Raw genomic sequence first — 26,867 nt, 5'->3', positions numbered from 1 at the left:
CAGCTTTCAGCTGTAAAAACTTTATTATTTTCTCCCCAGCAAGAATGCTCCCAAGTTCTTCAAGGCCCTCTCCTCCCCCCTTTCTTTCTGAAAGCCACAGACAGGAGAGAGATCAGCTAGACAAAAACTTAAACCAGTGCAAATGTGAAATACAATGTAAAAAAAAGTCTTGATATTACTGAACATGCTGCAGACATTGCGCCTAGTAATTGTGGCAACATGTAGCACAAAAGAAACTTAGCATGAGTATTGTTTTCAAATGAGATTCAACTCAAACATGCATAGGGAGAGTAAAGTTATTTTATTAAATCATGCACATCACGTGTGTTAGTGCAAATAGTTTAATCTGTACTCCAGAAATTCTATTGTATTTTTATATCTTTACAAAATAGATTTAAAACAATTATTTACTTTAAAAAATGTAATTCTGAAGTTAAGCATTTCAGAACAATATTTGCAATAACCTATATACAAGAGGTACTGAGTACCACTGGCATACGAGTGTTCTGTGGTTGGGTGGCCTCCTGCAACTGAAAATGATGAAATGAATGAACTAAATGACAATATTTTCTACGAGTCTTGTGGACTTTTTTCCATAACTAATAATCCTCCCAATAGCAAATCCCATGTAACTTAAGATAGAATCTTTGATTAAAGGACAATGACCCTCAAAACTTTACAAGGTAAATTATATACTAAATTTCTATTTAAATATTTAAACTACCTGTTGATTGCCATAGAATTGTTTAAAGCCAATTCAATTGTTGAGATTATCTCCCTATGTTGAAGTTTCCTTTAGCAGAGCCATTTTACTTTACCATTCTTTAACATATTATTTAAGTCTTTAATAAACTTTTTTGACAGAACTGTTGAGCTGAACAAGACAACTAGAGTCTACATTTAATTCAGCACTAACTACAGTGATTCCCACCAAAAGTCAGCAAAAAGCAATAGGCATAGTACTTGGATAAGGAAAATAAACTTTGTAATGGGGACCACTGCATTGTACTTACAGCCATGGAATGAGGATGCACAAAATTCTACTACCAAATTAAAATCACATTCACCTGACAATACATTACCAGGTGTATGATTCCAATTTTGTAGTATTTTATGTATCTTAGAATTTTTTCAGCTAATCACACTGTTGCAGTTCTCTTAATGAAGTTATGTCAATAAAAGCTTAATTAAAGAGTTTCTCCAGCTCATCAGAAAGTATCAAATGACTGAAAAAATAAATCGATACAATGTGATATGTGAGAAAGTATTCATACTTTTAAAGAACGCACCTCTTTAAATATATGAAATTTAATAAATTACATTCAAACTAAAGTTAACGTGAGTTGAACCACTGCACTATGTCCATCAAATGACCAAGTATTTGCTCCCAGAAATACCTTAGCTCACTCAAGAACACACACATGCTTATACTCGCACACGCGCACACTAAATAATCTAGGCTGGTCTCCACCATCAGTATCTCTGTCTCTTTAAGGCTGGACATGAATTGTGTTTATTCCCCAAAAGTCATTAATAAAGCAATCCTTATCAAAGAAAAATATGTTTCCTTCAAAAGGCGTGATAAGAGAAGTTTTCTTAAGTCTTGTTCCCAACAGCTCAGTGACTAACAGCAAGTAAAATGGTATACTAGTTTAAAAAAAAGTCATACTGAAAGGCACTGAGCACACTGCATCCGTTTTCCAAGTATCTGCAAGGTTACTTGGCATGGGTGTCCAAATCAGAAGTGTGTTTTTCCTTTTAAATCTGGCAATCAGATTCTAAAGCACGTGTCTGCAAACCTAGCTATTATAAATAATTTGGTACCAAGAAGCCTACTTTAGGCCACCAATATAGTATTCAGAATCCCAACATACTAATTTAAAACTTGCATGAAATTGTAAGCAAAAATATTGCTCACAGTATGATGAATCACAATTTTATTCCCTCTTTATAGACAGATACATTTTATACAGTTTAAAGCAAATGACCCTACTGCTGTTCTCACGCGGAGCTGTGCTGTATTAAGAGGTAAAAAGGAAGAGAATTAATCTGTTTTCCCTCAGTATATGAATGTTGCCAGCTTCTAAAGGGAGGACGGTGTATGGATTCAACAACAGTTCTCATGGAGAAGCTCTGGTTAGGCCTGGGTACAGCACCACGGCTGTTACAGCAACCAAAGCTGCCATCACAGGCATCCAAGGCCATTGTCTCTGTGTGGAAAGAAAAAAAAAATCAATATCATATTTGTTCTAATTCATACTAATCAGTTTACCCCATGGTTCCTGAAAGTCCTGAGTACCTGTTGATAGGCATCACTAAAATGTTACCCACAAGCCCTACTGCAGGCTAGTCCTGACTTGGAGGGGCACAGTGACCCGTGTTGCTCTGGCAAAGGGAGTTCCACAGCTCTTCATGACTGAAGGTCACCAGGAGAACCAGTTCCGTATTTCCAGCTTCGTTACCGTACGCACCTCAAAGAAATCTGCTATTAAACACGTGAGGGCTTAAGATGTTTAAAACATCACTTGTGCGAAGCAATTGCTAGCCAGGTGTACGTAGTACTGACATCTTTAACTTGGCTTTTGAAGGTTCAAACCCAGATCTATGAAGTTAGTTCATAACAGATCCTAACAAAATCATTTCCAACGGACTGTCACAACATTTTATGACGACAATAAGAGAAGGACACACTGGGAGACGTTAGAGGAAATGCAAGCTGAGAGGTCAGAATACAAACCAACCACCTATTTCTCATCTTGGTTTTATCCCATCTTCTTCACAGCCATAGTGAGAAAAATAAGGGTTTAAAGACAGAGGAATTTCTTAGTCCGTAAATAAGAACTGAAGCTTGTTGACTTTTATTATTATTTAAAGGCAAACTCTTCATTTTTTCGTAGTTAATTAAGCAATTAAACTTTCTTCCAGGCCCTAGCATCACAGCATTGTGCAAAAGGTAGCCCATTTGCTAAAGACAAACTGAGACCAAGTTAGAAGAGGCACATTCAGAACCAGTTAGAATGGAATTCATTGTTAGAATTAAAGAAATCAGACAGATGTTAAGTGATTAGTTGATCGCTCAGCTCATCAGTATCGACAGAATGGCAATATTAAATGAAGGGTTTGCTTCAGGTAAAGAAATACCTGTGAGCATTTCACCATGCACTATTTTATACAGAAATGGCACATACAGGTGAGAGGGACAAACATACATCGACTGAACAGTAGTGCTTGTACCTTTCGCTACCACAATGGGCCGTAACACCAATACAGGAAAGCCAGGATTAGGCCGATGAATACGGCTGGGACGGGTTGTAATATGGAAGGCTAAAGAAGGGAAGGGATATTAAAAATCACTTTGTGCTATAAATCAATCAGGTAAAGATGATTTAGAGAGGGGAAAATAAGTCAGTGAGCTTTGTTTTAAATGAAATGTATTAAAGACATCTAACACAATACAGCATTATCTAATCTGGTATACAAAGTTAGTACACCATTCTACTCAAATGAACAGGAATGTTTAAAAATAAAGGGAAGGAGGCAGAAAATGTTCTAAGAGACTTCATCTCAACTTGGAATTTGCCTGTATCTTCATTCTATTTTTTTGTTTGTTTTGTTTTTTGTTTTTCTTTTCTAAGTGATAGGAAATCCAAACTGGATTTCTTAAGGGAGAAAGACTCATACCAGATATTAAATTTTTCAGCTGCTTCTTCATTCCACCTTTCTCATTTCCATCACCAGCCTCCAGGAAAAACAATCTTTTTCCTTCATTAATGAATTAATTACAACTATGTCCACAGGCAAACCCAGTAGTTCAGACATTTCTGTAAGGTTATAGCATGACTGTACATTCAGCACCAAGGTACTATGAATCAGGGAAGTATATTGCTGTTAGAGACACCACAAAGATCAGCATCTCTGGCAGGGCATCAGCCTTGTGAGCAAATGCAATTCTAAAAATCGATCCAGTGATGCAGCTGGGCCAAACTACCAGCTAGCAAGACTTCAGGGTTCATTTAGCTTACGCTTTTATTAGAAAAATCTAAATATTTTCTCAATTATTTTCAGTTAACTGTAAACTACTTCACATGTTGGATATATAGCCTCTATCCTTAAAATGATAAACTAGAAGCAAAAATGGACCTAATTTCTTCTTCAGCTGTCCTTGGAAGACATCTGCTTTCTCTGCATCTTAACCTATATATTTGTGCACACACACAGACACACAGAGGTTAAGTTCAAACCATGCTTTGTATTTTCTTAACAACTTTTTTGTGCTGAAGCCACCCTGATTTCTTTCAGCCAAATAAATACATGATCAATTCAGGTTTGAAGACTTCTAAAACATTGTGATTGAAAAACAGAATCTCACAAATCATGTGCAACTCTTAAAGTAATTTCCATGCAGTATTAATTTTTTTTTTGTCATTGGTGCCACAAATCACAGTGCCATCTTCCCACAGAAAGCACATGGGTAGAAATAATCACAGCAGTGTTCAAAAAAGCGCCAAAAGTTTAAGTCAACCAGAGCAGCTAATGTTCTCAAACCATTCACATAAATAAATCCATCGTATGAAGCGCATCAGGAAATAATCAGTGACTACAAACATGCAAGCACAAGTAGTACACCACACTGCTAAGCAGTTCAGAACACTAAGCTTTTTCTTTTTTTTTTTTTTTAAAGTAAACTTCATCCTTCCTAAAGGGAAAGTATAAAACCTTAATATTTAAATGGTATTCTAAATGGAAAAGAGAAGCCTTCTCTTTTCTAACATTTATTAGTTTACCAGACAACCTTAGAGATTTGTTTATTTATCAGCTACACACATTCAAGTCTGGGGGCATCTTCACAAACGAGACAGATGACAAATATTCACCACATTAAATGAAGTTGCCTCCAAATGATTAAATTTCCCCCCTCATGAACTTATCAAAACACATAAAAAATTCTCCTTATTGCTGAAGAGCACTTAACTAGGTGCTTCATCAAAAACATGCATCCTCTATTAGGATATGAAGATATGCAAAAACTCAGATATAGATGGGCTACAAAAAGGAACAAATCCCACACTGGGAAGTCACTTTCTGTGGGACACTGCCCTAAAGAATGAAGTAACGGATAATGTTTCCAGTAAGAAGGGGACAAGAGTACTTGAAAAATTAGAGTTTGGAGCTCAGCCCAGTATCCATGATGCTTCAAATAATCCACAAGATAGACATATTTTACATTGCTGATTTTGAGTAATGCTCGCTTGGATAAGCAAGCTTGTCCTGCGAGTCCTTATATGGTTGGATGCTCTTCATACCCTGACCTCCGGGCTTCAACTCTTGTAGCTCTTCTGGAAACAGATTTTGGCAACTGGTCTAGTTCCTCATTTCATTTAAACACCCACCTCAAATTCTTCCTAAAAAAAGTCCCTTACCTCACAAGCTTTCATCTGGTACTCCAATTCCCCTCACAGTATTTTTCTTCCTTCAACTACCCTCCTTTTTCACTAATCACCTTAGGGCTGCGATTAGTGTTTTAACAGAACAGGAAGTCTCACATTCACAATTATTTCATTATGGTCTCTTCTATTAGAAAGTTTTGGTTTGTTTATTTCTGCACATCTGTCTATTTCAGTATCTCAACATTGTTTTGGCACTGCAGAAGAATTCTTAAAAGGAAGCAGGTTCCAAGAGGATATTAGCATCATAGTCATGATAACAGCTTTGAGTTCTTTACATCTTTGTTTAACTATGTCAGAGGTTTACTTTCAGTAAGTGGGCTATGGTAAGAGTATTCGTATCAACTTTGGGCATGTAGCACACAGCTGATTTTAGAGGATAATACATGTAAACTTTTTATTTTGTACTGACCACTACAGGAGTTGTTGACCCACCACAGATCATGGCAGCAGTACAGGAAGACAAACTGGCCATCCCAGAGCAGTAAGGTATCTAAAAGGCTATAATTACCTTCTAACACATCTGCCACACTTAACATTTGGAGGATCTCAGAAGCCTCAGCATAAGAAAAAGCTGTCCCTAGCTGTAAACTTAATTCTAATGATAGAACCTCTCAAATGAATTGTAGCAGAAAAGATTTCCATTAGTGAATAGAAAGAATGGTTCAACTACGTGTATAAAGCATGAGCTGACCAGGGATAATCACTGTTAAGAAGCATAAGCAAGAGTGAGGAGGGAACAAACGTTGTAATATTCACTAATAAATAAAATAAAAGCACCTCGAAGAAGGTTGCTTAACTCTTTTGGACCCAAGTTTCTCAGCTTTTACTTATGTATCAGTCTCTGAAATTAGAAAGTTTTGCCTAGTTCTGGTTCATGATTAGTTAAGCTGGATTATTTCAATACAGCAGATACCTAAGGCCATACTTAAAACTGTCACAGAGCTGTAAATTTAACTTGCATGCATAATTGTACCAGTGTAATGACCTGCAAATTTGCATAAGTAGTACCAGAATGGAATTTTGCATATGATATGGTACATTGACCTTTTGTTAAGGCCAGCCTTTTCTATTCAACACTTAGGTGTTCTCTCAGTCAACAAAATTGGTGTCATAACCAGACTTCCCCAAGTATTTTGGGCAGACTTACATTGTTTCCTTTTTCTTGTAGCAGCTTCAGGTTTTCTTTACACTGTTTAAGCTCTTCTGTGATTGACTGTTTTTCTTGCTCAGCCATCTCATACTTCGCCTTCAGTTCTGAGAGCGCTGCCTGTGTTCTTTCATACTAAATGCAAAAAGAAAGAAGGCTGCAGATTTCTGGACATCCAAAGCATGCTTACAATTGCTTAGCACCCAGCTTTCTTTTCTGCCCAGCATAACTTGCCTTGGATCAGAACACTCTCTCTCAATAAAAGCAAGACAAAAATATTGTTTTGTTTTTTTTTTTTAAATGAAGATTTTGTTCCTGTCTTTGAAAAACTAGGACTCCTTGTATGCTATTTCAGGATAATTAAGTGTAAATTCTGTGTTTATGTATAACATGATACAAAGAAGTGTAATAAATTTCATGCTAGATATGTAACGATCTCCCCTACTACTGGAGGAGAAAAAACAACTCACTTAATGACTAAACAGGCAGCAACAACATTACAGCTTGCTTCAGAATCAGAAAGATTATTAGAGGTCACGTTACTAACAAAAATTCACAAGTAGATAGAATTAACAAATTAAGTCTAGAAACACAGATTAACTAGCTACATTTCTATATTAGGTTTCAAATATTTTAAGTGTCCAGAGCTTCAGAAATTTTCCACTTCAGACAAATGTAGCACCTGCCCATGCTGTATGACATTAAGAACATACAAGTGCAATAGTTCAGAATGAGCTCACCATTATCTCTCATTAAATAATCAATAACATTTTTATATTACTTGAGAGGATTCTTTTGCAGACAAATTTTGCCTGACTTGGAACTTCTTAGGAATATATTCAGACAGCAAATCACTGAATAGAAAAGAATGTGTTTCTTTTTACCTGGGACATTCTAGAAGTAAACTACATTTTTAGTAGACTGTCACGTATTTTCTGAAAAAATCACTGCATTGAGTACTGTGTCCTTTTCCAGAAAGCTTGCTCATACTCAACTGTGCTGAGTCTTTCCCAGAGCGAACAATTTACGTGCTGTACCAGTAACAATACAGTAACATGACATCTATCAATGATAATCATGGACAACAGTGCATGAAGAAATTAATATGAATGGTTCACAATTAACACATCTTCATGCTAACCTCGGAACACAAGGCTAACACACAGCTTATCAACTCTTGCAATGATTTCCAAAGCAGAGAAATATGAAGTAAATTAACTCATCTCTCTTATCAAACAATTACTCATTAGCATATGGGACAGAACTGTAAGAACTATAAAGACAAAACAAGATACAGGGGAATAAGGAATCCTTTACATTTAAATAGTGGTCTTACAACTATGCTGATCAGTCAAATAGGTGCAAAAATCAACATTTTGTATGAAGCAAATAAAACCATTTCCCACACAGCAAAATCAATCGTAAGAGAAGGAAAGGCATTTAAAAAAATAATATGCCACAATTCTTACTGTGGATTAAGTATAAACAATACGGGGACAATGCATCTCATCTTTCTATCTTATGGACAGTTTCTCCTTTTTCAAACTTGCATTCGATTTTCTCTACAGATGACAAGTTTTCTAGTAGTCATCATGCAGTGGTTAGTGAGGACAGAACCAATGACCTTCAATTTGTTTGTGGCATTTGCCACAAACTTAAAAGAGTAGGCAACTTTACAAACATGTCTGATTGCTAACACACAGATTAGCAAGACTGTTCAAATTAGAAAAACAGTAAGGAATGTGACACGGATGACCTAACGACAAAGCAAAGAAAAACACTGCAGTACACAAACTAATAGCAGTGACAGGGGAAAACTTCTCTCAAAATGCCTCTAGAAGAAAGCAAGAAACTAACAGAGACTATGGCCTTCTTCCAGACATGATCATTAGAAGCTAGGCTCAAAATGCTGGCTTTTCCTTATGCGCTTGCTAACCATCTTTAGAAGCCTAGTGATCCATCACGATGAAAGGAAACCATATCTAAAGAATGTGTAGTCCTGTTCTCAAATAAAGCTTAAATCCAACTAGGAAAATCATACTGACTAAGAATACATTTTGACTCATAATGGCTAACTAGACTCTATACCATGACGATCAGGAACATTTCTGAATAAGGGTCACCTGTCTTTAACAGCTTATAAGTAAGCTGTTAATAAGGGTCACCTGTCTTTAACAGCTTATAAGTAAGCTAATGCTCTTACTAAGGTAATGCATGGAAGTAAATTTCAGGAATTTCTCAAAACACAAATTATTTGAAATCTTCCCTTTGAGATTTAACCATAGATGTGTGTGTGTGTATATATATATATATATATATATATATATATATATATATACATACATACATATATATATATATACACACACACATATATATATATAGTCACCTAACATAAACGTACTTGAAATAAAAGAAAAAGTTCTGCTACTAAAAATTTTGAATTTTTGACGTCTAAGCTTTTATAGTGAAATAAAAGGAAAGTCACTGGGCATTGTATTCCTTCAAAACAGAAATGTTTCATGTTACCTCTTTCTGAACATCCTTTGCTTGACTCTCAGCTTCACTGAGTTGGCTTTTTAGACCTAGCTGCATCCTGTTGATGTTTTTCTCTTAAAGATCCCATCTGATTTTCAAGTTCCTTTCGAGACATTTCAAGAACACTTATATTGCTGGTTAGCGCTAAACTCTGCTTCTGAGAGCTGAAAAATAAAATCCAATTGATTCTTTACCTATTTTAAATTTAAACAAAAGATTTTTAAAGCAGTTTTCACTTTCAAAAGCTTCACATTTCTATTTATTACAGAAAAATCAGCTAGGAACAATCATAGAAGTGCAGATCATCACTGACTCCCTAATGCAAAGTACTGACATAAAAGATTGTCCACGGACTTTTAAATGCATGTGCACACATTATCATGTTTAATGTAATTATAATCTATACTATAACTTACATTATCATTAATTTTTTAGTTTCATATTTTACTTTTTTTATTAGTCTCTAATTATATATTATATACATGAAAGCATTGTGAACAAACTTGTAATTTGAAGAAGTCTGTCCAAGGTTGTTAGAAGTATTTCATTTGTTTGCACACATGCTTCTTTTGCTTACTCCAATGGCATAAGCCAATAGCAAAATATATCAGGATACCATGTAACATATCTGAGAAGTAATACAGAAGCATTTGGGGAGAAATAAATGGCAAAATTGTGTTCTGCCAAAAACTGAGATACAAACAAAATTTCAGTTCATTTAATCACGAACACTATCAGACATTTAGTACCAGTTTTGGGAAGAAATAAGAATAATCAACCTCTAAAGTTTTCTCTGATACCTTCCTAGACAAATTCACTGTGCCCTTACCTAGAAAGCTCCTTCTCTTGTCGCTGAAGTTCAGATGTAAGCGAAGTATTTTCCTTTCTTAGTGTAACACATTCAGCTTCCAGAGCACTCCATTCTGCCTTCAACTTTTTCAAGTTCACCTGCAATTAATAAAATTAAATTTTGAGTACAATAATTTCATGAATGCTTCAAGCAGCACTAGCTAATAAATGGTGGAAAACCTGGTATTAGCTGTAAAGCTCAAATTATTATAATCACATTATATGAATTCTATTGCAATCATTTATAAAACATATCACAGTATCTTTTACTGTTAGGAAGAGCTTGTGAGCCAGTAAACAAGCTGGTGCTTTTTCTTAATGTGAGCTTCTTTAAGGCACAAAGCAGTAGAAAATTGTCTTGCTTATGTGTCTACTCGAGTATTTTAAAACCAGTGACAAAAAAAGCATATCTGAAGCATATTTGATTTCACTTCTCAGCAGAAAATCGGAAACTAATTGAAAGTAACAAACAACTAAGATCATTAGATAACCATGCCTCTGCTATAGGGAACAGTATGTTTAAAGCAATAACTAAATGGTTAAAATGAGACCTTTGAAATAAATCAATCTATGGTAAAATTGGTTTTTATCACATATTACATGTCTTCGTAATATAATGATGGAGACTGGAGTCTCAGCTGGGAAAAAGCTTTTCTAATGACTTCTAAGCTTAACTAACTCAGAATTCAAAGCATATTTTACAGATACCAGCTTCTCTGTGGCATGTAGAATATTTTAGCATGAGCTTTTGACCTCTATTAGCAGATTCTCCAAGACCCGAAGCTATAGAACTCCAGTGTATTTACCTGCGTGTACGGCAGGTCATGTGAAGAGCAAATGAATGAGCCTAGCAGATCTGGCTCAGCACCAAGTATTTGTGTATCTCTGCACATCATGCTTCCAAAATAAAACTTTAATTCTAAATGTATTTTAACATAAATGAACACAATATCATCTGTTTTATTAACCCATAATAAATGCAGGTTTCTCAAGTGAAGCTTTGCTATAAAAATTAAAAGTTCAGAAGCTACCCCTTTACAGGCTTTAGTTATATAGATTTAATTATACAGATTTCATGCAAGTCCTTTTGAAAACCTGTAGCAGTATCGATCTCTCTAACAACACACGTTTTCCAAATGGCATGCATTTGGCCTACTTTTGGTATCAAAAGGGTACCTAAGCTAATTTAAGCATAATTGAAAGTTACTATTTAATGAAATATACAAAAGGGTTTTATTACACTATAAGCCTTGATACACATCTATAAATAAAAATATAGTAAATGCATGTGTGTGCATGCATGATGGGAAGGAGGGATAGAGGAAGGGAGGAAAATTTGAATTACTGACATTCATCAGACTGAGAGGGATGCTGTTTGTGGTGGTCTGTGACATTGTATTAAACAAGTACCTTTCAAACGAGTAGCCTCTTCCTTGTGCTGCTCCTCACACTGCTGACACCTGAGCTGAAAACTGGCTTGTAGATTGACAATTTCTTTTTCATAATCTGAGGCATCTTTCCTCCACCGCTCAAGTTCTGCTCGCACAGTTTGCAGCTCTTCTTGAAGAGCAGAAATATCAGTATCTCGTTCTGATGCTGCCTTTTCGGCTACTTGTTGAAGGGACAGAATTTCATTCTGAGCGCTGACTAGCTCATTTCGAGTGGCTTGAAATTTCGCTCCTCCTTCTCTCACGAAGATTCTCAATATCTTCTTGCAACCTCCGCAACTGAGCTGGAAAACATACATAATTGTTACGATTTTTATAAACCTTATTTACAGAAAATCTAAACAAACCCTCCCAGTTTAATAGAACTAAAGAAAACTAATGCAAATAAAACATATTAATATTAACAATGATCTACGCACATGAGGGGTTGTATATTACAGAGAGTTAAGAAACAAGAAAAAGGGTTTGACAAGCTTTCTAGACATGGTTGTTATGTGGAGGACATTAAAGGAACTATCCTGAATATGAAATCAAGATTTAGATCCAAATTTGTTGTAAGCAAAACAAGTATTACAGAATGGGGAAACTGGGGGGTTAGTGAACAAGACGAAAGCAAGAAAGCTTCTGTGACAAGCCAAACAGATTAGCAATACTACACTGGAAATGTTTGCCTGTTAAGCAGCTAAAGTTAACTTGTGATGTCTATAAATATTTGAGGCACAGAGTGTAATTTCTACTCCATTCTCTTAACTTGTAAATTAAACAATTACTTCTTTGCAAAAGTGTTTTGGCAAGGCTCAAGATGAATTTTAGATCAAAAGCAATAGCTGCACCTAACATACTGAACTGTAAGAAGACCTTTAGTGCTCATGAGTGGCTGCAAACTGCAAATGTGCAGCAGTCACCTAAGTGCTGGGTTATTCAGCATTTCACAACTGCATGAAGCAAACCTTATAAATTATTCCTATTCAAACTGTTTCATTACTTAACATCCCTTCTCTGAGCACAATTATTTTTTCATAAATATGTATGCCAAATAGAATCCTGTGCAAATACTTACAAAAATACAGTACAGAAGAAAGGAAAGTATGAAAGGAAGAAGAACAAATTATAGTTAAAAACCTGACTGATGGAAGCAAAATGTATAATTTGCCCAGTGTTTTTGTTTTGCCTTTTAAAGTACACAAATCAAAGCTCACATGTATTTCACTGATTTTCAAAGAGAAAAAGCAATTACCTAATTAATGAAGAAATGCCTCTGAGAAAAGAACAAAGTTCTTTAGATCACTCAAAACCCTAATATCAAATATTGTAGAGGGTTAGAATTACGCACCTTACAGTAGTATGTTACTTTTTCTGAAGCAAAGGGCAAGCAAGGACAGTGGAAAGCACGGGGAAGATAACTGAGGACTAAGTAACCTTCATAGGTTTCTTGCATTTATTTTTGTTCTCTCAATCCATTACAGAAGATGACACCGAGAATGTGAGCGAGTCATGCTGTAATCTGATATAGCATAAAAACTGCTCAGGAGGGGCTTTCACGACAACTATCCATGATGCTTGATGTCTTTCAGACCTTTCATGTACAGAGATATAGGCATGATTCATGCACAGGTACAATCTAGAAACTTTGCTGCTAGTTGACATATAGTAAAGAAGAAACATGTAACTTTTTTTCTCTTCTGAACAGGCTCCAGCAAGACATTTAGCTCATTAGATGAGCTAAGGAACCTATGAAACACCCAGTTCTGCACTTTGGAAGGAAAATACAGCACGGTAAAGACCATGATAACTCCTATGTATTATAATACAAAACAGCTATTATAGACTACACTAAATGAGATTTCACAGCAATCCTGTGTAAGATGAAGCAGCATACCTGTTCCATGACAAAAACATCTGCAGCATGATGGATTTTTGAATACGCAAGCAACAAAAGGCTTCCATCTCATTCATTTGGAAACAATTTCTACAGGATTATACTAACAGAATAGTAATCAAACTAGTAGATGAGAACAATCTGACAGAGCAAGACAACAGAACATTAACAATCACCTGTGTATTGTTGTACTTGAAGCTTTGAACCTACCAAACCCTTACTAAAAGTACATGTTTCTAAAACACCACAAATTAAGTCTTGTTAACACAGCAGAAGCCCATCAGTTAGCAAAGCGGTGATTTTTCAATATACATATCTTCCTGATATATATGTTTTTTAATCAAGCCCAACTAAATTGCTGCTTCTCAGGCAGCTTTTCCAAGAAATTTTATTTTTTTGTCTGCATTATTTATGAGCAGCTCTCCCTTTAAATACTCAGGCATGAAAACAAGCATGGTATGAATGAAAATCCAAAAATATACAAGTGTTTCTAAAATTTGGTGGAGTTGTAGAAATAACTTACACAGAAGATTACTACAAAGAATACTGGAATGGTTTCCGAGGCATGGGATATAATTTGAAATGGCTATTAGGAAAAAAGCTTCCATTACATCTCTTATTTATGTAAGCCATTACCTCAACCAAACTGAATGTTTCACTTTTTTTTTTTTAATAGGCAATGACTAGTTTCTTGAGATACAAGAATTTCCTTGCTTTACCTATCTGTGCATGTAAAGAACTTCACGTGTAGAGACAGGATTTCAGTTGTTTCTACAGCACCCTCTCTATGTCAAACACATGAGCCACATAGCACTGGCTGGTCTAAAACACTGATTCCATGAAAATACTTCAACAAATGTTATTGTATGAGATTGTCAGGATTTTTTTTTCTCCGCTAGAGTTCACAGAGGCTGCCAAGATAGAACAGTGACATCATAACAACTTCTCCCAAGTTGTGTGATAAGTCACACCCTAAAAGTTTGGAAAGCAGCAAGCAGACAGATAATATCAGAATGTTTTAAACCACAATGGAGTGATAAGAGCAAGAATCATTAGCAAGAACTCACTTGGGAAGTGTTCAAGAGACAAAGAGCCACCTTGCAATTAAGCATGGCTCTGTCAAGCTTCTACTTTTTTCTTTTTTTTGAGAAGTTGTAAAATTTCTTCCTCCTGCATAGAAATGCCTATCAAACCCTAATTTCTAGCTTTTCCTATAGCATTTTTTTCTTAGAGAATTTTCCTTGTTAGCAGGACAGAAGTCAAAATTTAATCGCTCTTATTCTGAAGAAGGCTCCTCTTTCTTAGAGGAATAATGGCAGAAGACCTAAATACGCTTTGCTGACATTCCTATAAAACAGTGCAGCCATAAGCTTCTCAGTAAGTGTAACTGGTATATGAAAAGTATCACATTCTACAACAATTACTACCCATAAAAATAAGTTTCTAAAGCTAATTTAATTTCCTAAGACAGTAAGACTTGTGTTTTAGTCCATTTACCTGTCTGTTCATGTTTTCTAACCATTTTGATGTCCAAATCCAGCAATATTACTGACAATGATCTCAAGGTATGAAGTTCCTACACATCCCTTCTCAATGGCTGAGTTGATAATGATGGTGTTCATACCAACATTTGTTTTAAGGAAGAGTCCTAAAATAACCCTTATCGATTTTAAGGCAAGATAGCCTCTCGACCAGTGAACTCACTCGCACGTACAGGCTGACAAACAAGCAGGCGTGTAATGCCGAAACTGCTTACATGACATGCTACCACTAGCCCAACATACTGGACGAGCGACTCTTGTCAAAGCTTGAGCTAGCACAGATCTCTTAAAACACCAGGGCAACACAAAGATGTGGAGGGGCTGAGGTATTCAAGAAACCCATAGAAAACCAAACTTGGCTAGTTTCACTGCTCTTCCAAAACCCTTCTGCTTTTCAGTAAATAAGAACTTCACAAGCTTGAAAACAGCAGCTTCTGTGACACAAGTAAGAGTTACACAAATCATGGGACTCCATTCTGCTATAATCATTTTGGGCCGAAAGGAGCATGAGTGTGGTCATACGCATTTTTCATAAAGCACAGACTGTGCCTCTGTTGAAGACATTTTAATGCATCCAACTTGAGTGCAGATCTGGAGTGATTAAAAATTATTTAAGAGGATTTTACTAATAAAGTGAAGAGACTGGGAAGTACAACAAAATAAACCTTCTGAGTGTTTAAGGAAAAGGTAAAACAGCCATAGTAAGAATCTCTGGATCATTCAAAGCTAAGAAAGACTGAAGGAGAGAAAGGAGAAGAGGAATGTGTTACAGATGACATTACTTGCATTTTTAAAGTCATCATTAAAGAATAGAACTTGACAGGAAACATTTAACAATAGAATTCAGAGATACTGTGAAACGAATCATATTTAAAACATACACTCACTTAACATTTTCCTTCATAAGTCCTTATGATGCCATGGAAACAGCTAAAGCAATATATCTCCCCTAGGAGACTGAGGTGAAAAAAATATTTCATACCTTGCAGAACATTTATTTGCTTGTTAGATTCTTCAACTTGCACTCGATATGCTCTTCTCTCTTCTTCCAAAAGTGCTACAAATGAAAGTGAAAATGTGCCCAAATGCTTGTTAGTAAGAAGTATTTCAGTTTTGTAATTAGTTTTAGTCATGACTTCCCCTTAATTGAAAAAGATTAAAACAGATTATTCCAGTAAGTTATCAAAGCTGGTAACTGTGTAAGTAGTTTAATAAAAGTTAATAGTAAATATATTATTATTGTGGTAGTATTGCAATTAATTTGAAATTAATATAATCAGTTGCCTGATCCAAAACTCCATGTGTGCTAAATGCAAACTGGTGTAGGGGTGGGAAGAAAAAGCTTCAGCACGACCACTGGACAATGTGAGTTAAACTGGACTACGCTATTTCCTGCTAAAAACAACCCATGGTCTTGCTGATGACAATGAAACAGCTCCATATTTGAAAGGATGATCTGAAGAGCTACCACTGAATGCATTAAATTATGTGCCTTATCTGATTGAAATATGGATGAACCAATATATCTAGATAAATATATCTTCTATGAATGAATATATAGAGTTCATGTACGTATTCAATGCCATGAAAAGATGGTCAATCTTGAACCAAAAAGTCAGGGGCTCAATCTGACTGCTTATATATATTAAAAAAAAAGTTTCCGACTTTCTGTGCAGGAGACGGGAAATGCTAGGAAACAGATCTATCCAACAGTCAACAAAGCTGGACCCCTTTTTAACATTACCTATTAAATACAATTTTAATGGATACCCTACATAATCAAGTTGATCTGAGTCTCACCTTGAAGTTCAAAGCATTTTTGTTTACTTGTTCTAGCTAGCTCTTGTGCTTCAATCAGCTCCTTGTGTAGTTGCTGAATTTCTTGCTTAGCCTCAGTCTCTGATTGTGCACCCTGCAATTCATCTGATAAAAGAACATTTTCTTTAAAGCATAAATTTGTACAACAGTTTAATTTGCACTGTCATGTGATGTCATGTGCCTTTTTATTCACATCATCCAGAGTTAGTTAAAGTAAACTCAAATTTGGATTAGGTAAATATTAGCAAAAATATTAATACACTTTAAAAAGGAGGTAAACATATGCATAGTTTAAAACATTCACTCTACATAACATGCAGTAAAAAAAATCATACATGAACTCAAGAATTTTTAAAAATACTGTATAGATTGGCAAGGATTTCTGTATTGACATAAATGAAGAAACAATAAGCATAAGACAATCCATGACTGTATTTACAATTGGTCTATTTTTAAAAGGAAGCTACTGTAACCTTCTTTCCTAGCACAGACCTAGCAGTAATGATCCTGCATCCCCTATCGCCCAAGCCCACCCTCCCACAGTCCTGCTGCTCCACGTGCATCCCAGCCCGGTCCAGCAGCATACCAGCACTCAGAAAAGAGGCTGTGTCTTTCCTATTCTCACAGTAATGAGTTGGTGGGATCACAGAGTAGAGATATGGGTGCACATGCGCTTTTAGACCTTCTCAGAACCAAATTATGAGAGCAGAAAGAACAAAGAGGACTAAATATTTCACCCAAATACTCTTTTATAAATTTATTAAGAGTTCCAAATCCTAGTTGCTCTCTACTGGAGATGTTTTGTTCTTAGCTTCCCATGGATGAAGACTTGGAGCAATTAGACTTTCAGTCCTCCTTAATGAGACAGTTCAGCAGAAACGGATGAGGAAGTTGGCAAATTATGTTCTTGATAAAGAAGCAGTGTCCCAAATCAAACAATAAACACCCTAAATGAACTTTCTGGTGGACAGCATTTTCAATCAATGAAAGCATACATCACGAAAGATAACACTGCTTCAAGGGAGACGAGAATCTTAAGTTATGGGACAGCATAATCAATTTTGCAGAGATGCAATGTGTGTCAAGGTAAAAATTCTTTTCTACTCAAATGCAGTTGGGAAATTTCCATACACTTGATACGTTTTTAAATCAAAAGCCAAGAAACACAAGTATGCCTATGAAAAAAATAACAGGTTTTTGGTCTTATACAAACTGACAAACATCACGTTTGTGCTAACTCTAAGATGCAAAACAATTCTGTAGTAGGATGCTCTATTCATAACTAGTAAAAACTGTTATTGGGCTTTGAAATAATTCTTTCCAGAAGCAATTTCATGTCATGAAAACTGGTTTGAGAACCAATGCAAAAAGCTGCAATTAAACAAGTATTTGAGCAATTTCCAGAAGTATTCAACATTGGACTAACTGTCCTCAGAAGTCTAAGGAGTTCTATCATTAATTATGAGGTATAAAAAAAATAGGTTGAAATACAACCGTTTGAAAACCCTCATTCATTTATTCTAGTTCATGGAAAGTTTTCATCTATGATCAGATTTTTTGCCATGTTATAATAGATTCTTAATAAACTCGATTTTCTGCCCCACACCCCAACACAATTAAGATTTCCTTTAACATTTCTTTCATTTGTTTTTTACTCTACTGGTAGATTTAAAATCATTAAAAACAAACAAAACAGTGTGATATGTAACAAATCGTTTCCAAAGCATATGAAATCTGCTTCTCCCTCAATCTGGCTCTAGAAAGAAGTCTAACTCACGGTCAGTTCTAAGGAAAATTTAACATTTCCAATTCATTAAAGAATATGATAGTGTGTGAAGGAATATTTTCCATCTAATATAAACCTGGATTTTGCAATTTCAGGATCTATAAAGCTTCAATAAAAAAGACAAAGTTGAGATTAAATCAACATGATTAAATCAGCGTGAGCACATTAGCAGAGCTCTGCTTACATGTTTGCCTTTATATTTTTGTTCTGATAACAGAGATGACAGGATGATACATAGGCTGCTGTCTTAATTCATCCCTTATCCGTGTGTCTGGTCTGTGGAAGCAACTACCTTAGTAGGCTGGTATTTCTCCAAGTCTCACAAAAGTTCCCTTTCAGAATTTTACAGGATTTCTGAGGTTGTTCAGATGAGTACTTTCAGAGTATTCAGATGAAGTCAGATAGACAATTTTAAATCTGAGTTTTCTTCACCTTTATAAGATTCACAGAAACCTTATAATGCACGTAAAATAAATATTTGGCTATTACTGCAACATTAAAAAAAATGGTTCCCAAACTTCTTGAACGAGACCTCTACTGATTCTTGATATTTATTATCTAAACTAACACTATTCAGCAAACAATTCAGCAAACCCTCAACGGAACACACTTTTTACTTAGATTCCACGGATCAGTCCCGGAGTTACAAAACAACATAAGGAAGTTGACAAGAACAAGATTACTGAACTTCTGATGGCATTTATTACTTTCCATCTGTTCAACATATACCTGTTTTTCACTTTGCAATTTTTCTTTGTTATAGGTAGTCACAAGCCACTTACACAGCGACATCTAAGGAATTCTTATAAACGGCTAATAAAGATGTTTAGCTCTAGTAATCTGTGCAAGGTCTTCCCCTTCCCCATCTTTGCCAGATTCTGACTTGCAGAAGCTGAAGCAGATCCCTGAATGCTCTCAGAAGTTATTGATAGAAAATACACTTGGAGGAAACTACAACAATTTAACATCTCATCATTTTCTTGTTCCATACATTTGTTTTTAAATTCCGACAGTTAAACAAAAAGGAGCAGTGCTTTTTCCAACAGCCATTTCCGCATTCCAGCAGCTGCCAGATGAGAAATGTTCTCACTCTTCCTTAATTACATGAATGCATAACAAACCCAACTCAAAGTCTTTCTGTGGCAATAAGATCCTTTTAAGGGCAAAGTCAATAGTATGCAGTGGCTCTCTGACATAATCGCAAACAAAACTGTGAGCTTACAGACTCTTCATAAAAATTACAAAGGCAAATGATTCACTGTACAGATATTCTTAAATGGTTTCAGGAGAACAAAATAGGAATGCCCATAAATAGCTTCAAGAGAAGAAGTTTTTCCAATTCCTTTAGTTAATTATAATATGCATTTTGATTGCAAAGCTGTCTATGCAAATAAGTATTTTTCTACTTTGAAATTCTGTGATGGTTATGGTTTAAGTCTAACTGGGTAAAGACAGATGAAACAATGACAATCACCCACATGAACACAAGACTGTTTTGATGTTACTACCAAAAATTTGATTTTAGCTTTTTAAGAGTTCAATTACCCCTCCCTGTCACTTTAATACAGCCCGGACAGAAAAAGTGTTAAGTACACCCAACCCTTGACAGAACACGAGCCCATTCTAACCCAGGAAGCAGCATGCTCACAGAAGGCTTATCTTGTTCTTGGGCTATAAAAGGCAACCTTTCTGACAGAGCCTAGGAAGGCTTTATTTGCATTTAGGGAGAGTTCAGTCACCAGTGATTTTCAATCTGAGGGTCCATGGACTACTTTTCACGTACCTGCAGAGGATAACTAAGAAATCCAGCCAATTATGAGTAGTCTTCAGTTGGCTACATGAGAACATTCACTTCCACTGATTTAAAAAATATATATACGTACACACACTTTTTTTTTTTGAGAATCCAGAAGGGTAGAAAAATCACTTAATCAGTGGACCTACCACTACAGATTTTTTATTTGTTTTTCCACAAAGCATATATTTGCTTAAAACATTTAGCTAACTGCTTTTGAATTATAAATATAGTGTATGAGTAAGGTTATATGCTTTATTTTTTGCTGTTCATTGCAGAGCAAATCGTAAATGGAACATGCTCAGTGTTATGAACACTCCTTTTTATATGGTTCTGTTGAACTGAAATTCACTAGAAAATCTCATACTCAGTTTTAGGTTTCTTGTTTGGAAATATATATACTACATATTTTAAAGTTCTTTCTATCAGAAAATCAGAGAAGTATAAACAATTACAGAAAAAAAAGCTCTCTTACGGATTTCCTAAATTTCATTGTGGTTTCCTGTCTTTCTGAACCACGAAAAGCTCTCACATTCTTCTTTACTTGGGATGCCAATGTAAACATTATTTCATAGATATTCACAAATATGTGGCAGCACATAAAGCCAAGAAAGTTAACTTTCAGTATGCTAAATGTAACGATATCCCACAACACATTTCAGATCATGTAAATATGTAAATGGCTTGCTAATCAAGCCTAAAGTACATGCCTTCAGAGCAGTAAAAAGTGTGATTTTGTAACTATTAAGATCATAGCTAAGGTTCAACAATCATTCCAAATACTGTTAAAACAAGGAATTAAATCTTCACTATGTTAACAATAAAAAAAGACTTTAGACTTTTCTTTTTAGCCACCAGATACAAATCAACAGAAACATTTCTGACAGTGATGGAAACTACACAGGTAAATGTCACAATGCTTAAAGTATTTGTCAGTGGTGGAGGAATCCCTTTTCTCCTTGGTTATTAGCCCTAAACTGAGTAAATGTTGAAACTATTTTTCAACAATACTTGAAGTTATAACATGTAAGTTCATAGAACAGTGTCGGTGAGTGCAGCTAACTTTAAGCACAAATTACTTCTATATTAACACTCGGCAGTATGCTTTTATATCACCCAAAGGAAACATCACTAAGTGCAACTCTTCCATACTACCATGATTTAAACATTTCTTGAGTCTTTGTACAAACACACATTTCATTAAAAATCAACAAAAAAAAGCTGGTAGACTAACTTATAAGTACAGATTATGAGTCTAAAATTACAAAAATAAATTTGTTTACCTTTCAGAAGAGCTACTTTAGCAATAGGTTCATTTAGATCTTGGTCATCCATTTGGGCATCTGGAAAAAAAAACCAACGCTTTCAGAGAACAGGTAGACTACAGACAGTTTTCATATATGCATTCTTTAAGCAAAGAACCTTTTATACTCTTCCCACATTACAAAAGTTAATTATAAAGTTGCAAAGTAAACAACACTGCTTAAATTTATATTATTAATAATATTTTATATTATATAAATTTATATAACCAACTTATAATACATAACACACAATACAAGTATTCTCTGCCCTTTTAGAAAATTCTCATGATTAAGTGATTTAATTCAAACTAATTAGATTTTACAGAAACTTCAGTTAAATCTTTACCTGTAGTGTCGTCGCTGCTTTTTTCCTTGCTTGGACTGAGAGTGTCTGACAAATCAGATTCTTTCACTCTTGCCTGATTCTCTGTAAGAGACAAGGAGATTCAGCTACAGTAACTAAATACTTTGTTCAGTTTCTTAATCATATTTTTTTCTATACACATATATATCTAATGACTGTTGAATGTCACTAGAAAAAAAGCTGATAACACTTAAAAACCTGGTGTTTGCTTATTTCTTCATAAATCTGGGCTAAAATGGATTCAGTATTACTGAAGTCATTATCTAGCCTAACATCTAATAGGGGATGTAAGAGCCTCATGCACAGCTTGAACTTTTGTTTAAAGCTGTATTCTTGCCAGTTGGAACTCTGTGCAAAAGCTGATTGTTTTATTCAATCAGGGAACAAATAAGAAAAGAAAAGTAGAACAATGCAGATATTGTTACAAGTCAGAATGAGACTGCTATTAAGAATAAAACTGTGCTTCAGTATTTTGGACAAAAAAATAGCAGCAAGTCTTGTATATACTGTACTGTAAAAAAAGCATAGCGTTAACCAATCAAGAATCCTAGTAATATAAATTAATACACTCACTAGTTCCTAGAAAGAATTTTTAGTTCAGATTGTATTACTACAAGGCAGTTGCTATGTCTTTTCCATAAAAAAAAACTTCATGAAATAACTGCACCACATTATTGTATGCAATTTAGTGAAGCCTCACACGTTTTTTTCACCAGTTCTAAATTTTTTAATGGGAAGCAGACATTTTCAAAAGTTGAGCGGACACAGCAGTAGCCCTGACTCCTAGTCTAAAGGCTTACTTTGTGAGCCTTTTTTTTTTTTTTTAGTAACTATTTAAATTTAATTATGACGGAACCATTAAACAAAGGCACAGCATCTCTTGACTAAACCCTGTAAGTTCGGCACCTATGAACCTTGACACCAACATGCAAGTGAGGTTAAACATAAGGAAGTCTTTCTTAGCCAACTATGCCCAGCCTTGGTTTCACAGCATTGCTGCCTACCACAGATTAACAGATGTTTCTTCTGAGTATCAAGTTCCAGGTGAAGAGAGATGCATACGTACGTACGTACAAAGGCATCATTACAACATTCTCATTATACAGACTTCCCTTCTACCATAGATACAGAAAAGCATGGTGAACATAAATAATTTCTTCACATATAGATATTGTAGATTAAAAAGTGTCAAGTAGTAAACAAATCAAGTGTGTTATACCAACAGGGTTAGTATATGAAAATATTAAAAAAAAAAAAAAGGCAAAGGAGTCATGAGAAAGTTTGGGGGAATTGTTTTTTCAAATAACAAGAGAACAAATGGAACTGAATGCCCCCAAAATGAGACGTGGAAAAATGAAGACATATGCACTTACACTGGGAAATTAGCAAGATGACAAACACAACAGAAAGAAACCATTTTCTTCATTTAACATGAAAAGTTTTCTATTTCTTTGTGCCAGAACATCTACTTTAAAATGAAACAGAAGAAGGCAAGTACAAACAAAGAAACTGATCAACAGCCAGACTTCCTACCTTAACATAACTGAAATCACTGGAGAGAGAAGGGGAAAGCATCTGTACACTTAAAACACATTAGGGGTTCAGACCTGGCAGCTATTCCAAATAGAAGTCATATGACTTCACAGCTGACTTCAAAGCTCATATGGACTGGAGCAAAGAACTTGACGTTTGGGGGTTCCTCTATGCTAAAACGAAAGCAGTACTTCCCTAGTTTAAAAACATTACTCCTTAAAAATAATGTCTGAAGATGTTATGATACAAAGCATTTTACAGGTATCAAATAGAAACAAGCCCACAAGACTGACATGAAAACTGTAATAATTATTAAAACAAGTAATACATTATTTGTAAAGCTTAGGTATTAAGAAAAGTATATCCTAAAAACCTCACCCATGTCAATGCAGAAGTGCTAAGCTGAGCAGTATTTGTATCCAGCTAACTTTACCATATCTGGGCATACATGGACACAGCTTCCTTCTTCTGTGAGAAACGGAGCAGTGCAAGTCCCAAACCCTGAATTAATTCTCTCTCTCCCCACCTCCTCCTATACTCCCCTCCCACACATCCTCAGGTACACAAATTCCTCCTCCCCCCCATCCTCCTCCTCCGGAAACAGGGACCAAGATCAGGCACTAGAGGAAAGATATATATGCTATACATATATATATATATATACATACATACATATATATATATATATATATATATATATATATAGCAACTATCTCCATCTGAAACAGCAGAAGTAAAAGAGAGAAATGGTTTAGAAACCTGCTTACTATTCTTGAGCTGCAGTCTTAAGGACAGAACTCATTTTTGTACTATATTATTTCACAGCAGTCATTCCTGTTTCCCATAATAAAACTGAGCTGCATAAATATAGCCAAAATGATAAAGTATATTAAAATGTGTTGACATCATACTTTCTTGATGAGTTTGAGTATATTAACAAGCACTAAAAATAGCTTGTCATTTTGCAAGTTAAGTGGCATGCAAGTGTTAAGTTACAGTTATTGTATGCATTCTTCTGCCAAATATGGCACACTGTCTGTAACTTACTCACATACAGCAACAGATTAAAGGTGCAATTTCATACATAAGGTGAAAAGTTTCTAAAATACCAGAACTTTAAACAAGCTGACATTTATTCAATACAGTAACTCTTTGTAGAAGGACAGAGGATAAGGAAGTTAGTATGTCTGGACATGAATAAAAAGCTACAAAAGTGGAATCAGCCTAAAAGTCCAAATGATTTTACATTATTAGACACACAAGAAATATTGATCTACACACTTTGAAACATTCCTGGTTTTGACACTGCTAGATAAGGATCACTTGTCTTTCAAAAGGTAAATCTTTTCTAATTAGACCTTTGTGTTTCACTTGTTTTACACTGAAGAGCAAAAGTTAGAGATGCACATTTATATTTTATTTGGAAAAGGCAAGTTTAGAAGGTTAATAGTTATTTTAAAGTAATTATGAAGGTGTAAAGTATAAACAAGTCAAATTAAAAAACTCTTAATCACAACTTAAGTGAGCCTATACATTATTTCTATGTCCTTCTATAATAAAAACAAAATCATGATTGAAATTTATGCAGGCATGAGAGATTTAAATCAATTTGCAAAAAACACTTTCAATTTTTTAGAAGAAGTAGATTCAGGTTAAGAACTCAGTCAAGACTAGAATTTCGTCCACTCAATCTTCAGAAATTAGCTTCCCCTAAACATTTTTACCCCACAATAGTATGTGGAGCAGAGTTCAGTACACAATATAGCTCCCCTTCATTGGTTGTTTTTTACTTAAATGAACATTCAACAACACTCAAACTGCTAGTTAAAGACAGAACAGGCATTAAAGTGACATAAAAGCCATGCTTCAAATACAATTAAATAAATCCATAAGTCTAACCTTTCAAAAGCTTTGTTTCTTCAACTTTGGTTAGATGTCCTTCATCTATGATCTTGTCTGCCAAACAAAATAAGTGTTACTTTCCAAGCTCAAATTAAGCAAGCTTTTCCCTGCACACATCTACGTAGACTACATTCCATGACCAAATTAAAAGCTGATAATATTACAACTCAGGCTTGAACAAAAACTTTATTCTGGCATGGAATAATGAAACAGAGCACACAAACCTAGTGGAACTTGGTGATAAAGTGCATAATTAGTTCATTTGCAATTTATTAAACTTACATTATTAATGCTTTGGTTCACTGATGAAAAGTTATGATTTTTTTTAAATGAACTTTTTTTTTTTAATCTAAGTGGGAGCAAAAAATAATTAATAAATTCTCAAGTTAAAACTAACAAAAGAAAGGAATTCTAAGAGCTGGTTGCTTGAAATGAACACCCACCAAATAGAGTGGTAAGCCACCTCCACCTCACAACTGCTTTATCAGTGCCCAGGAAAAGTATACAGAAACAGCCTTTATTAGCTTAAAACTTTCAGAACGCTGCTTTCCAGAAGGCTGTGCATACATCACATTCAGGTTCACAAAACTGAGTTTACGTAGCACAGACAGGGCAGTCTATCCATGTATGTCAAGTGCATAAACAACTAAAAACTGAATTTGAGACTAGATTGCTAACTTCGAACTAAGTAGCCTATTCCAGGTAGGACACGAAGACAAACAGTAAGACCAAGGGAAATATAGGTTTGGATTCATCAGTGATACCAAGAGAACTACTGAACCAGCAATTAATTTCTTGTTACAGGATTTCATTATTTCAAATTCCTTAGCAAGCGGCTAGGCAATGCCAACATACAAAGTTACTGAGGGTCAAGTACCTTACAGATCACATAATCAATTTCTATGCAGTAAATCTTGCACTTTAGACAGTGTTGAAAGCATTCCTAAGGGCTGTTAACACTCAGTGAAACACCAGGCTGAAGCTGCCTCTCGTCCCCACTCGGCGCTCTCCCTGCTGGATCCCTGACAATCTGGCAGAGAACAGTTTGCTGGTTCAGCCATGTGCTTGCTCTTAACAGGTAATTGAGATGGAGAGAAGACAGGACATACAGTGCGTACAAGAGTTCAGATTAAGCTAGTTAGCTGACAGGAAATCCTTCTCAATTTCTTAGCAAAAAATAGTGAGTTTAGTCATGGTTTCTAGCTTCACGTAGGTCTGGAGATTAAGAAGTCTCTATATTCCTCTGATGGCGTGTTGCTGTTAACATGACAATCTAAGGACAGATGCAGGACAAGAGTTGAATGGAGATATCTTTTTCACCACAGATAGAAAAGAACAAGCTTTTAGACATGAAAACCTGAAGTCTGAAAACGTGTCTGTAGGACCAAAAGCTTGTCCCATCCCATTCCTGCCCCCCAGCCAGACAAACCACTCTATAAGAGATGCATCCTCCATCTATTTTTATCTACCAATATTGTCCTGCATTTTCACAAGCTTTCACAAATACTGTTTCAGT

General features: G+C 35.3%; 1 protein-coding gene across 1 annotated transcript in view; it reads right to left on the bottom strand.

The window, feature by feature from the left end:
* Window positions 1-284: 284 nt before the first annotated feature.
* LOC121075758 (sarcolemma associated protein) overlaps window positions 285-26,867 on the bottom strand; it is an 84,906-nt gene continuing 58,323 nt past the window's right edge. Inside the window, 12 exon segments of the mRNA XM_040569327.1 lie at window positions 285-2,210; window positions 6,595-6,729; window positions 9,124-9,180; window positions 9,182-9,296; window positions 9,962-10,078; window positions 11,391-11,644; window positions 11,646-11,713; window positions 15,832-15,906; window positions 16,650-16,772; window positions 21,532-21,591; window positions 21,899-21,979; window positions 25,349-25,405. Coding sequence (XP_040425261.1) covers window positions 2,121-2,210; window positions 6,595-6,729; window positions 9,124-9,180; window positions 9,182-9,296; window positions 9,962-10,078; window positions 11,391-11,644; window positions 11,646-11,713; window positions 15,832-15,906; window positions 16,650-16,772; window positions 21,532-21,591; window positions 21,899-21,979; window positions 25,349-25,405 — 1,232 coding nt within the window. The 3' untranslated portion in view covers window positions 285-2,120.

This window comes from Cygnus olor, chromosome 10, assembly GCF_009769625.2.
Source record: "Cygnus olor isolate bCygOlo1 chromosome 10, bCygOlo1.pri.v2, whole genome shotgun sequence".
NCBI lineage: Eukaryota > Metazoa > Chordata > Aves > Anseriformes > Anatidae > Cygnus > Cygnus olor.
Note: the sequence above shows the minus strand (reverse complement) of the source record. Positions and strands in the feature narration are given on the sequence as shown.